At 42.8% G+C, this 13,328-nt stretch overlaps 1 protein-coding gene across 5 annotated transcripts in view; it reads left to right on the top strand.

The window, feature by feature from the left end:
• Window positions 1–967: 967 nt before the first annotated feature.
• LOC139577164 (ras GTPase-activating protein 1-like) overlaps window positions 968–13,328 on the top strand; it is a 46,101-nt gene continuing 33,740 nt past the window's right edge. For 3 of the 5 annotated variants that reach the window (XM_071404052.1, XM_071404055.1, XM_071404056.1), the window contains exon 1: window positions 968–2,427. In XM_071404052.1, the coding sequence (XP_071260153.1) occupies window positions 1,898–2,427 (530 nt within the window). In that variant the 5' untranslated portion in view covers window positions 968–1,897. The remainder of the gene's footprint in view (window positions 2,428–13,328) is intronic. The other 2 variants (XM_071404054.1, XM_071404053.1) reach the window with 2 other exon arrangements.

Genomic DNA, 13,328 nt, shown 5'->3' with positions numbered 1-13,328 from the left:
ACAGACACACATACACATGATAAGACACACTCTACACACATGTACACATGGATGTTGTATTGTAAATATGTGATAGTGGAGTAGTGGCCTGAGGGAACACACTACATGTATTGGGTAAAGTGTTATAAAATGTAACGTCATGTAATATTTTAAATTGTGTATATAACTTCCTTAATGTTGCTGGACCCCAGGAGGAGTATCTGCTGCCTTGGCAGCAGCTAATGGGGATCGTTAATAAATACAAAAATACAAATACAACATTTAGAGAATGTTCTCAGAGTGCTATTTAATTATCTTCAAATAATCTATAAAAAAATTATCAGAACGTTAATAAAACTTCCCAGGAAAGCTTTCAAGAAACCATAGTAAAACGTTCTCGGAAACTCCCTGCAACCTAAAAATGAAAGTTCCCATAAGAGGCTACATTTTTACTTTCGTTCTCAGAACGTTTAAAAAAACATTCTGTTTTATCGATCAGGAAACGTATGGCTTCGTTCCCAGAACCAATGAGAATCCGAAAATGTACGTTCCCACAACTTCCAATGAACCAAATGTGCTAGCTTGGTTGTGTTTCAAATCAGCAGGTAATAATAATAACAATAATAATAAATATATTAATAATTTATACATTTGGAGATATTAATCATTTATAGATTTGGGGGGATACTTCTGACAAAATGTGTCTTATTGAAAAGACTAGGCTCCCCCTCCTCTCCCCTGAAACTAAACTAAAATACCAGTAGGCCTACATTTAATTTATAAACTGGGTAGTTCGAGTCCTGAATGCTGGTTGACTGACAGCCGTGGTATATCAGGGGTATGACAAAACACTTATTTGTATTGCTCTAATTACATTGGTAAACAGTTTATAATAGCGATAAGGCACCTCGGGGGTTTGTGAAAATCCGCGTTGCGTCGTGCAAAGAAGCCGTGGTATATTGGCCATATACCACACCCACTCGGGCCTTATTGCTTAATTATTGCCTATGTTGGTTGGTTTGTTTGATATAAGCGTGTAGAAAATAATTTCCTCCTGAAAACAATAAACTATTCTATTCTAGATTAAAAGCTGAATATAATAGAGTAGAATTGAATAGTACAACTACCTCTTTCAGATTTCTTGACCACCGATAGGATATAATGCCAGATATAATGGGTGAAGCTCGTGTCGTGGTTTTACTCGGTACTCGCTTGGCTGGGCCTGCGCGTGAGCAAGCACGCGCCAAGCGAGAAGAGGGAGAGGGAGGGAGCGAACTAACATCGGCGGCAGCAAGCCATCAGCCCCGTAATCGAGAAAGAAAAGAAAAGAGAAGTTACGCAAGAAAGAATTGCTGTAATGTTCTCACCTGCTGGGCTACATTGGGTAAATTAAGTCCACCAGAGGCTCAGGTGACAGAGGAGACCGTTTGGGAACTCCGTAGGAACAAAACAACAAAAGCAAAAATACGGGATTTAACACAGGCAGTGACAATAAAACAACACTCCCTGACAAGTGGTCTGTTAGCTGCCGAAAGAGCAGGCAGGACAAGGAAAAGGGAAATAAATACGTCATCTGCTTCTCCCTTAAGGTATTTAAACGTTATTTTCAAAACATCAATTCTCACTGAACTTTAAATTCATGAAACAATGAAGACTTAGCCAGAACTCATCAAGTGTCTCTGTAGTAGCTAACGTTAGTTAGCTAGTGAGTGGTGTTCGCTAGCTACAGTAGCGTTTTGCTAGCGACTAACGTTAGCTAAGCTAGCTAGCTAATTTACGCTAGTTGACTAAACGTGTTGTTTTCCAATAAACTTTTGGTGGTGTTTTTAATAACCCGAACAGTGAGGGAGTGCTTCAAGACTAGAGGGGGAGGGCAGGTTCCCTTCTTGACATATTCCCCTCTACACATTTCCTTAAAATGATAGCTGCGGAGGTCAGTAGTGAGGACACGGGCTCTGTCTCGACAGGGGTGGCAGGCGGCGGAGGCCCCGAGACGGCCCATTTTCCGTTTTATCCCAACCAGACCAGAGTGCGGGTCACTGATTTTGGCCAGCGATCAGCACCAAACTCCCGCTACCAGTCGAAAACCTCACCGGACCCCCTCCCTGATATGAGTATGATTTACCCCGTTTCTGGAGGAGATATTACCGGACCAGTCCTGTCCGCTACAGGGAATGGTGGTGGTGGACACGCAATTTGTCAAGGAACAAGCTCAGGGACCATTGGCGGTGTGTGCTACTCCCCCACCTCAGAGGGGCCCGGCAGCCGGATATCACCCACCTCGGCGTGTCCAGACGGGCCCAGTGTCTTCCCCCCACTACCACCACCACCTCTGCTGCCCGCAGGCTACGGGGGACTCGGCACTGTGGATGAAAGCGACATGCAGGATGGACCAGAATACGAGGAAGAGGAGGTGGTCTTCCCGCTCTCAGCGCCGCCCACTAACCAGTAAGGACTTTTCATATTCACTCAAATTGTTCTATTGTTCATTGACACCTAGCTAACAATCTAAAAGAGGGTTTTATTGAAACGTCCTGGGTATATTTCCTTCCTGCTGCAGCCACCACCAGTGCTCAAGTATCTATTCAACGTATTGACTACTGCAGTTTTAACATGCCCCAAATGACAGGTAGGCAGTCAAATTGAAGGAGGGGCTTCAGGCTGTTGATCATCAATCTAGCCATGTAGTGAATAATGCATGAACCTGTCCTGAAAACAATTTCCATATCTCATACTGTAGAGAAATATTTGCATACCTACAGGTTAGATTATTCTCCCAACTCAGCCAGTTTGTATGCAATTATGAATGCAATATATAGTACCAGTCAAAAGTTTGGACACCTACTCATTCAAGGGGTTTTTCTTTATTTTTACTATTTTCTACATTTTAGAATAATAGTGAAGACATCAAAACAATGGAATCCGGTAGTAATCAAAAAAGTGTTAAACAAATCAAACTATATTTGAGATTCTTCAGTAGCGAGCCATGATGACAGCTTTGCACACGCTTGGCATTCTCTCAACCAGCTTCACCTGGAATTCATTTCAATAAACAGGTGTGCCTTGTTAATTTGTGGAATTTCTTTACTTAATGCGTTTGAGCCAGTCAGTTGTGTTGTGACCAGATACAGTAGGGTTGGTATACAGAAGATGGCCCTGTTTGGTAAAAGACCAAGGCCATATCATGGCAAGAACAGCTCAAATAAGCAAAAAGAAACAACAGTCCAATGTAAGACATGAAGGTCAGTCAATCTGGAAAATTTTCAAGGACTTTGAAAGTTTCTTCAAATGCAATTGCAAAAACCATCAAGCGCTATGATGAAACTGGCTCTTATGAGGACTGCCACAGGAAAGGAAGACCCAGAGTTACCTTTGCTGAAGAGGATAAGTTCATTAGTTACCAGCCTCAGAAATTGCAGCCCAAATAAATGCTTCAGAGTTAAAGCAACAGACATATCTCAACATGATCTGTGCAGGAGGAGACTGTGAATCGGGCCTTCATGGTCAAATTGCTGCAGAGAAACCTCTACTAAAGGACACCAATAAGAAGATGCGTACTTGGGCCAATAAACATGAGCAATGGACATTAGACGGGGGAAATCTGTCCTTTGGTCGGATGAGTCCAAATTTGTCTTTAGGAGACGCAGAGTAGATGAACGGGTGATCTCCGCATGTTTGGTTCCCACCATGAAGCATGGAGGAGGAGGGGTGATGGTGTGGGGGTGCTTTTCTGGTGACACTGTCAGTGATTTATTTAGAATTCAAGGCACACTTAACCAGTATGGCTACCACAGCATTTTGCAGTGGTACGCCGTCCCATCTGGTTTGGGCTTAGTGGGACTATCATTTGTTTTTCAACAGGACAATGACACCTCCAGGCTGTGTAAGAGCTATTTGACCAAGAAGGAGAGTGATGGAGTGCTGCATCAGATGACCTGGCCTCCACAATCACCCGACCTCAACCCAATTGAGATGGTTTTGGATGAGTTGGACCGCGGAGTGAAGGAAAAGCAGCCAACAAGTGCTCAGCATATGTGGGAACTCCTTCAAGACTGTTGGAAAAGCATTCCAGGTGAAGCCAGTTGAGAGAATGCTAAGTGTGCAAAGCTGTCATCAAGGCATAGGGTGGCTACTTTGAATAATCTCAAATAGAAAATATAGTTTGGTTTAACACTTTTTTTGATTACTACATGATTCCATATGTGTTATTTCATAGTTTTGATGTCTTCACTTTTCTACAATGTAGAAAATAGTACAAATAAAGAAACCCTTGAGTAGGTGTGTCTGAACTTTTGACTGGTACTGTAATTCCCAGAATCATTGTAATGCGGCAGGTGTAGCAAATCTGAAATCTATCCAGCACTTGTCAATAAATGTTTTTATATTAATTGTTCTGGCCACAAATTAGAGTTTTCTTTTTTAACCACACAATCGTGTGGTCATAACCATATTCAATGGAAATGTTTTCTCATGGAATAATAATTCCTCTCACATCCTGCTCCTGAGTAAGGGTAGCCAATGTCTGCTGCTGCAGGCTTTTGTGTCAGTGTTGCTGCAGTAGGACTATCCATTGTGGGAGATTAAACATATTGGGTTTCCCTACACAATCATATTAGCCTATATCTTTGTAGTGTGTGTGTGGCACTCGTTTTTGTCAGTCTCATTAGTGAAGTGCTGAGCTTTATCATTTCTGGCCTCACGCTGTGAGATATGGAAATAACTGGGGCTGGAGTGTGAAATCAGCTCTTATTTTAGGAGTTACATATCTCCCTGTCAGATTGGCCAGCTTTTTAGCTGAAAAAATAAATGTTGAGCTCAATCAGTCAGTGGATTCTCCTCTGGTTTCCTTTACATCCCTTTCTGCCGGGGCACCAGGCAGTAGCAAAGATGTAATGAAGGGGACTGATTTAAATTCCCCCCCCTTGTTTTCCACAATGGCTAGGTTTCCATCCAATTGGTGACAGATTTTCATGCACTTATTCTAAAATCGGCATAAAGAAAACATGCACTTTCCCACCAGTGGGGTATTTCCACCAAACTGACTTGTTGCGGATATAAAGCATTGCGCGACAATTTAGTGCATAGAAGGTACTTTTTTTGCGTAAGTTATGTCCTGAATAAAAATCTAAAGTTCAATGTGTTTCCATTGCATTTTCAACACTACCTATTTTAGTTTTGTCACAAACTGTTGCGTTAAATAGCATATATGCACTCTGGTCTTGGCACATACGTTCTATCCATCAGCTCTCAAATAGTGCCGGTAGGCTAGCCTACATCAGGAATTATTATGAATAAGAGCGAGAATTTTGATTTGTCAAATGGCAGCCGATCATCATGTCACCAAAATAATTTCCTCTATTGGAAAGGAGCATCATGCTCATCGCTGTGGACTTTCACCACCCTGTGAAGTGACTCGTAACTTATTTTATCTTTAGTGGGAGGACCTGACAACATATCTTCACGTGACTCCAAGTTTACCTTCATATGATGGTTATTATATCAATATTTGAGGATTAAGGCATTCCCAACACCATTTCTCGCCTAATTTACAAAAAGATCCCACCATGTTGAAGGAAAACATTCTGTCGACATTTTATGAAATTGTACGGACATTTCTTGTTTCCATCAGCCCAGTCTTTTTTTAATACGTCAGATATATATAGTGCAACCGATTTTTATTATTTTTATTATAATATTTTTGGGGACTAAATATTTTGTTGTGCGACCAGGAGTTTTATTTTGGGAGTACTGTGAGACTAGGAAGGAAAAGCTCAGATTTTATAATTGTTGTAATAAGGCTTTGCTGTACCCTTTAAAACTTTTTTTTTTAAACTTTTTTCTCCGAGTGCACTAGAAAAAAAAAAAAAAGTGCAGATTCAATAGCGGCACAGTAGCACCATTACTACAGCGAAAACAGCTTGCATCTAGCGCAACGATCTGACCCATATTACTGGTGCAACATTTTTATCTTCCTATAGAGGATCGCCAGGAACACATTTTATATTCATAAACCATGTGTGCTGTTCTAAAACTACTCGCGTGTTAACTGTTTGTTTATACTTTGTTCAGTCATGTTACCTCATTGGCTGGCTAGCTAACAACCTGGTACATTTACCAGCATATGCAAACATTTGGGGGCACAAAGAAAGCAAAAGGGATAGCTTGTTCTTCCGGAGATCAATGATCATAGACATGAATATAAAATGCGTTCCCATCACAAACCTGACATTTAAGTGTTTTCTATGTAATGTATCTCAATAGGAAAATAGTTATTTTTACATAATGTAGGAACCTAATATTCCACAAATGACTTGTTAATATAAATACCTGTCATAGAAATTACTAATTTACCTTTCCTAATAAACTAATGTATTTCAAATCAAAGTTTATTTGTCAGGTGTGCCGAATACAACAGGTGTAGTAGACCTTACAGTGAAATTCTTCCTTACAGGCCCTAACCAACAGTGCAAATTTTAAGTAAAAAAAATGGTATTAGGTGAACAATAGAAGTAAATAAAAAAACAGTGAAAGTTAACAGCGAGGCTATATACAGGCACCGGTTAGTCGGGCTAATTGAGGTAGTATGTACATGTAGGTATGGTTTAAAGTGACTATGCATATATAAACAGAGTAGTAGCAGCAGTGTAAAAGAGGGGTTGGGGACACACACGCATTATACAAATAGTCTGGGTAGCCATTTGATTACCTGTTCAGGAGTCTTATGGCTTGGGGGTAAAAGCTGTTGAGAAGTTTTTTGGTCCTAGATTTGGTGCTCTGGTACCGCTTGCCATGCAGTAGTAGAGAGAACAGTCTATGGCTGGGGTCTTTGACAATTTTTAGGGCCTTCCTCTGACACCGCCTGGTGTAGAGGTCCTGGATGGCAGGCAGCTTAGCCCCAGTGATGTACTATTTACAGTTATATATTAGTTTCTAGGGTACAGCTTGCTTCAAAAGTAACTAATTGATATAGGCCCAATAAAGCCTGTATCTCAAAAAAATTTAAAATTTAAATATGTATTTTCTGGTGCTCCTAACTTTTATTTGGAGCCCTGGTCAGGTAATTAATCTACATGACATGGTTGGATGGAAACCTGGGTAGTGAGGTGTTTGTTTATTTATTTAACCAGCCACTCATCAGTCCACTACACTGACTCAATGTGAGACATTTCACACGACTGGAGTCTGATGAAACACAAGTTCCTCTTCTTTAGCTGGTATTATGTATCTTAATGTGGTGTGTGTGTTGGTTGAGCTGCGGTGACCTGGCTGCTGCAAACTAGCATGTGGTGTGAGGTACTGTGCCAGTGGTTACAAATTACCCCACCTCATCTTATCATGTATAACACAGTGCGTTGCAATTCAACTTCAAATACCAGAGCAAAATAGTTTCATATCAAGTAATTTTTCTTATTGAGTGATTTATATTTATTTTCAATGAAGCCTAACACTACAGATCCACTACCTAGCGAAAGATAGCAGTTTCATCATCACTTTTCATTGATACATTATAGTTGAGGCCCTAACACATTTTAACTAATGCTTTAATTCGCTAATTGGAATGCACACACCATCTACACACAAGTCCATAGGCGACTCTTTACAATGTCACACTCAGAGCTGCACACCCTTACTTCCCTGGGAGCCTAATGGACCACAGTGTAATTGCGAGGACTCCACCCTTGCTATGAAATGATGACCCAATTAAGATGCGGGTCTCCTCCGCATGTGGCAGTGATCCACTGTGACAGAGGGTTGTCGACTGGAGCCTTGGCAGGGTGACTGTCTGAAGCAGTGGTGCCGTCCCATGGATGATACGTAGTCTGATTCTAAAGGCAGTCAGTCAAGTACACGGTGCATAGCCCAAGAGTCAGTGAACTTAACAGTTTTGGTGAGGTTAAATCAACCCATTGTGTGGTGTCTTAAACACATTGTAAAACTCATGTAGGCTAGGCCTTAATAGCCTACATTTCTACCGGTATTGGTGGTGATGGGTAAATACAAGGCCTGGCCTACTTCACTGGAGAATGTCTTGCTAAAATGTTATCATAGAAGGTCACTTCTGAGGTGACCTGGTATTTGCAGCATAGGTTCATCATCCCTGGAGACTGTCAGAAGCTATAGTCTTTAGTTCTCATGTTCATTTAGAGGTGCTTAACTTAGCACTTTGTAGAATGCCATGGAGAGGGAGAGCAACGCAACCAGCAGCAGACTCATTCACGCCTCTGTACAACAAAGGCTCATTCATAAACAATGGCGGCAGCGGTGGGATCAATGTTTCACACTAACAACTGCATAACGAAGATGTCAGAAGGCCTAATGTCGCTCACCCCACCTCGGAGAACGCCAGCCCAGTGCCTGAGCCAAAACAAACAGGGTACCTCGAAGATTAGAGAGGATTTAGTCAATAACCCCCCCCCCCCCCCCCAAAAAAAAAAAACCCCACCAGATAAGCAGTTGGTCATGAAAATGTCTCTTGCTGAAGTGCTAATTGAGCACCCACGCTCCCTAATTGCCTTTTGAAACTTGTCACTGGTGGAATTCCTAATGGCACAAGGATCAAGTTACATACCTATCCCCTTGCTGAGACTTATCTTTAGAGCCAAATACTACAGTCCTTTTTATAACAATACACACTTTACATTTTTTTTAAAAGTCTCAGTAATTACACAGATTTGCTGAGTGGTGATCCCAACAATTAGAATTAGCTTGGGCCTATAAGAACCTTATTAATGTAGCCTAATTTCCTTGGCCTAAGCTTTTGAAATTGCTGCAATGCGCAACGCTGAAAAGCCACAAGACGGCACTCTAAAACTAAATGCCGTAAAACTAAATGGTGGTTGACAGTCCTCTCGGTTGTAGCTACATTCTTAGGTTTTTGTCGTCTTACAAACTAAATGCATACATCAGTGCAATAATGGTAACGTTCATATTTGGTCAAACACTGTGCATTGATAAGGCATGCAGTTTCCATACATTTTCTGCATGTTGTGCAATGTCCTGTCATGCCCCTCCATACCCACACTGGCCTGCCTTTTCTCTCCTGCATCCTGTTTTCAAGACTTCTGAGCTTCTCATTGTGGCCGCCACAGGATCTTCAGGCATTCTACAATAGTTTGGGATTTAATTTTTTATCATTCCTTTTCAGAACTTTTACTCAATTGTCACAGAACAAACACATTTAGCTACTGAATATTTTACCTAACTATGACTAATCAAACGTATGACTACACTGAAACACTTCCTCTGTTTGAGTTTGAGAGCGATAGAACAACCCTCAGGGTGTTCTTCCCTCATTAGCCCATTGTCAATTAAATCAGATGGGACATGATTACTAGTCATTTTTGGAGGAGCAAAGCTCTTGGAACTCTAATGTCCCACTGATTTTAAATGGGTCAAAAGCTCTGGGTAGGTTTGAGTTATTCCAGGGAACCTGATTGGCAACCATAAGGTTGTATATTTGTTTCCCGTGTGGGCACTGTGATGGATATGGGGCAACATTCAGACTGGGCTCTAAAGACTTCGCCCTCCACCAGTGTCAATTAGTGACAATTATGCCAACGTATGTTGTGTGGATTAATGAGAGTAAAAAACAAATGTCCCTTGCTGGAAGTTGATAGTTGACTGGGCGGTGTGTTCAAGAATGGACTATACTGCTTGATATGATCCGGATGACTGTGTGATCACCCTCTCCGTAGGCAATGTGAGCAAGACCTTTAAACAGGTCAATATTCACAAGGTTGCGGGGCCAGACAGATTACCAGGAAGTGTACTCTGAGCATGCGCGGACCAACTGGCAAGTGTCTTCACTGACATTTTCAACCTCTCCCTGACAAAGTCTGTAATAACCACATGTTTCAAGCAGACCACCATAGTCCCTGTGCCCAATAAAGCAAAGATGACCTGCCTAAATGACGACCGCACCGTAGCACTCATGTCGGTAGCCATGAAGTGCTTTGAAAGGCTGGTCAGGACTCACATCAACACCTTCATCCCGGAAAACCTAGACCCACTCCAATTCGCATACCGCACTCCACACTGCCCTTTCCCACCTGGACAAAAGGAACACCTACAGTGGGGAGAACAAGTATTTGATACACTGCCGATTTTGCAGGTTTTCCTACTTACAAAGCATGTAGAGGTCTGTAATTTTTATCACAGGTACACTTCAACTGTGAGAGACGGAATCTAAAACAAAAATCCAGAAAATCACAATGTATGATTTTTAAGTAATTAATTTGCATTTTATTGCATGACATAAGTATTTGATCACCTACCAACCAGTAAGAATTCCGGCTCTCACAGACCTGTTAGTTTTTCTTTAAGAAGCCCTCCTGTTCTCCACTCATTACCTGTATTAACTGCACCTGTTTGAACTCGTTACCTGTATAAAAGACACCTGTCCACCCACTCAATCAAACAGACGCCAACCTCTCCACAATGGCCAAGACCAGAGAGCTGTGTAAGCATATCAGGGATAAAATTGTAGACCTACACAAGGCTGGGATGGGCTACAGGACAATAGGTAAGCAGCTTGGTGAGAAGGCAACAACTGTTGGCGCAATTATTAGAAAATGGAAGAAGTTCAAGATGACGGTCAATCACCCTCGGTCTGGGGCTCCATGCAAGATCTCACCTCGTGGGTTATCAATGATCATGAGGAAGGTGAGGGTTCAGCCCAGAACTACACGGCAGGACCTGGTCAATGACCTGAAGAGAGCTGGGACCACAGTCTCAAAGAAAACCATTAGTAACACACTACGCCGTCATGGATTAAAATCCTGCAGCGCACGCAAGGTCCCCCTGCTCAAGCCAGCGCATGTCCAGGCCCGTCTGAAGTTTGCCAATGACCATCTGGATGATCCAGAGGAGGAATTCGGAGCATGGTCATGTGGTCTGATGAGACAAAAATAGAGCTTTTTGGTCTAAACTCCACTCGCCGTGTTTGGAGGAAGAAGAAGGATGAGTACAACCCCAAGAACACCATCCTAACCGTGAAGCTTGGAGGTGGAAACATCATACTTTGGGGATGCTTTTCTGCAAAGGGGACAGGACGACTGCACCGTATTGAGGGGAGGATGGATGGAGCCATGCATCGCGAGATCTTGGCCAACAACCTCCTTCCCTCAGTAAGAGCGTTGAAGATAGTCGTGGCTGGGTCTTCCAGCATAACAACGACCCGAAACACACAGCCAGGGCAACTAAGGAGTGGCTCCGTAAGAAGCATCTCAAGTCCTGGAGTGGCCTAGCCAGTCTCCAGACCTGAACCCAATAGAAAATCTTTGGAGGGAGCTGAAAGTCCGTATTGCCCAGCGACAGCCCCCAAACCTGAAGGATCTGGAGAAGGTCTGTTTGGAGGAGTGGGCCAAAATCCCTGTTGCAGTGTGTGCAAACCTGGTCAAGAACTCTCTCACAGTTGAAGTGTACCTATGATAAAAAATTACAGACCTCTACATGCTTTGTAAGTAGGAAACACTGACGATTTTGCAGGTTATCAAATACTTGTTCTCCCCACTGTATATGAAAATGCTGTTCATTGACTACAGTTCAGCGTTCAACACCATCGTGCCCACAAAGATCATCACTAAGCTAAGGACCCTGGGACTAAACACCTCCCTCTGCAACTGGATCCTGTACTTCCTGATGGGCCACCCCCAGTTGGTAAGGGTAGGCAACACATCTGCCACACTGATCCTCAACACTGGGGCCCCTCGGCTGCGTGTTTAGTCACCTATATTCCCTGTTCACCCACGACTGCGTGGCCAAGCACGACTCCAACACCATCGTTAAGTTTGCTGAAGACACATCAGTGGTAGGCCTGATCACCGACAAAGATGAGGTAGCCTATAGGGAGGAGGTCACACTGCCAGGACAACAACTTCTCCCTCAATGTGAACAAGACAAAGGAGCTGATTGTGGACTACAGGAAAAGGAGGGCTGAACAGGCCCCCATTCTCATCAACGGGGCTGCGGTGGATCAGGTTGAGAGCCTCAAGTTCCTTGGTGTCCACATCACCAACAAACTATCATTGTCCTAACACACCAAGACAGTTGTGAAGAGGGCACAACACTGTTTCCCCCTCAGGAGACTGAAAAGATTTGGCATGGTTCCCCAAAAAAGTTCTACAGCTGCACCATCAAGAGCATCCTGACCGGTTGCATCACTGCCTGGTATGGCAACTGCTCGGCATCCGACCGTAAGGCGCTAAAGCGTAGAGGTCGACCGATTTAAGTATGATTTTTCAATACCGATATTGGAGGACCAAAAAAGGCCGATACCGATTTAATCAGCAGATTTTATTTTTTAATATTTGTAATAATGACAATTACAACAATACTGAATTAACACTTATTTTAAGTTAATATAATACAGTCGTGGCCAAAAGTTGAGTGACACATTAATTTCCACAAAGTTTGCTGCTTCAGTGTTTAGATATTTTTGTCAATGTTACTATGGAATACTGAAGTATAATTACAAGCAATTCAGAAGTGTCAAAGGCTTTTATTGACAATTACATGAAGTTGATGCAAAGAGTCAATATTTGCAGTGTTGACCCTTTTTCAAGACCTCTGCAAGCTGCCCTGGCATGCTGTCAATTAACTTCTGGGCCACATCCTGACTGATGGCAGCCCATTCTCACATAATCAATGCTTGGAGTTTGTCAGAATTTGTGGGTTTTTGTTTGTCCACCCGCCTCTTGAGGATTGATCACAAGTTCCCAATGGGATTAAGGTCTGGGGAGTTTCCTGGCCATGGACCCAAAAGATCAATGTTTTGTTCCCCGAGCCACTTAGTTATCACTTTTGCCTTATGGCAAGGTGCTCCATCATGCTGGAAAAGGCATTGTTCGTCACCAAACTGTTCCTGGATGGTTGGGAGAAGTTGCTCTCGGAGGATGTGTTGGTACCATCCTTTATTTATGGCTGTGTTCTTAGGCAAAATTGTGAGTGAGCCCATTCCCTTGGCTGAGAAGTAACCCCACACATGAATGGTGTCAGGATGCTTTACTGTTGGCATGACACAGGACTGATGGTAGCGCTCACCTTGTCTTCTCCTGACAAGCTTTTGTCCGGATGCCCCAAACAATCAGAAAGAGGATTCATCAGAGAAAATGACTTTACCCCAGTCCTCAGCAGTCCAATCCCTGTACCTTTTGCAGAATATCAGTCTACCCTGATGTTTTTTCCTGGAGAGAAGTGGCTTCTTTGCTGCCCTTCTTGACACCAGGCCATCCTCCAAAATTCTTTGCCTCACTGTACGTGCAGATGCACTCACACCTGCCTGCTGCCATTCCTGAGCAAGCTGTGTACTGGTGGTGCCCCGATCCCGCAGCTGAATCAACTTTAGAAAA

Source organism: Salvelinus alpinus, chromosome 5 (assembly GCF_045679555.1).
Source record: "Salvelinus alpinus chromosome 5, SLU_Salpinus.1, whole genome shotgun sequence".
Lineage (NCBI taxonomy): Eukaryota > Metazoa > Chordata > Actinopteri > Salmoniformes > Salmonidae > Salvelinus > Salvelinus alpinus.
Note: the sequence above shows the minus strand (reverse complement) of the source record. Positions and strands in the feature narration are given on the sequence as shown.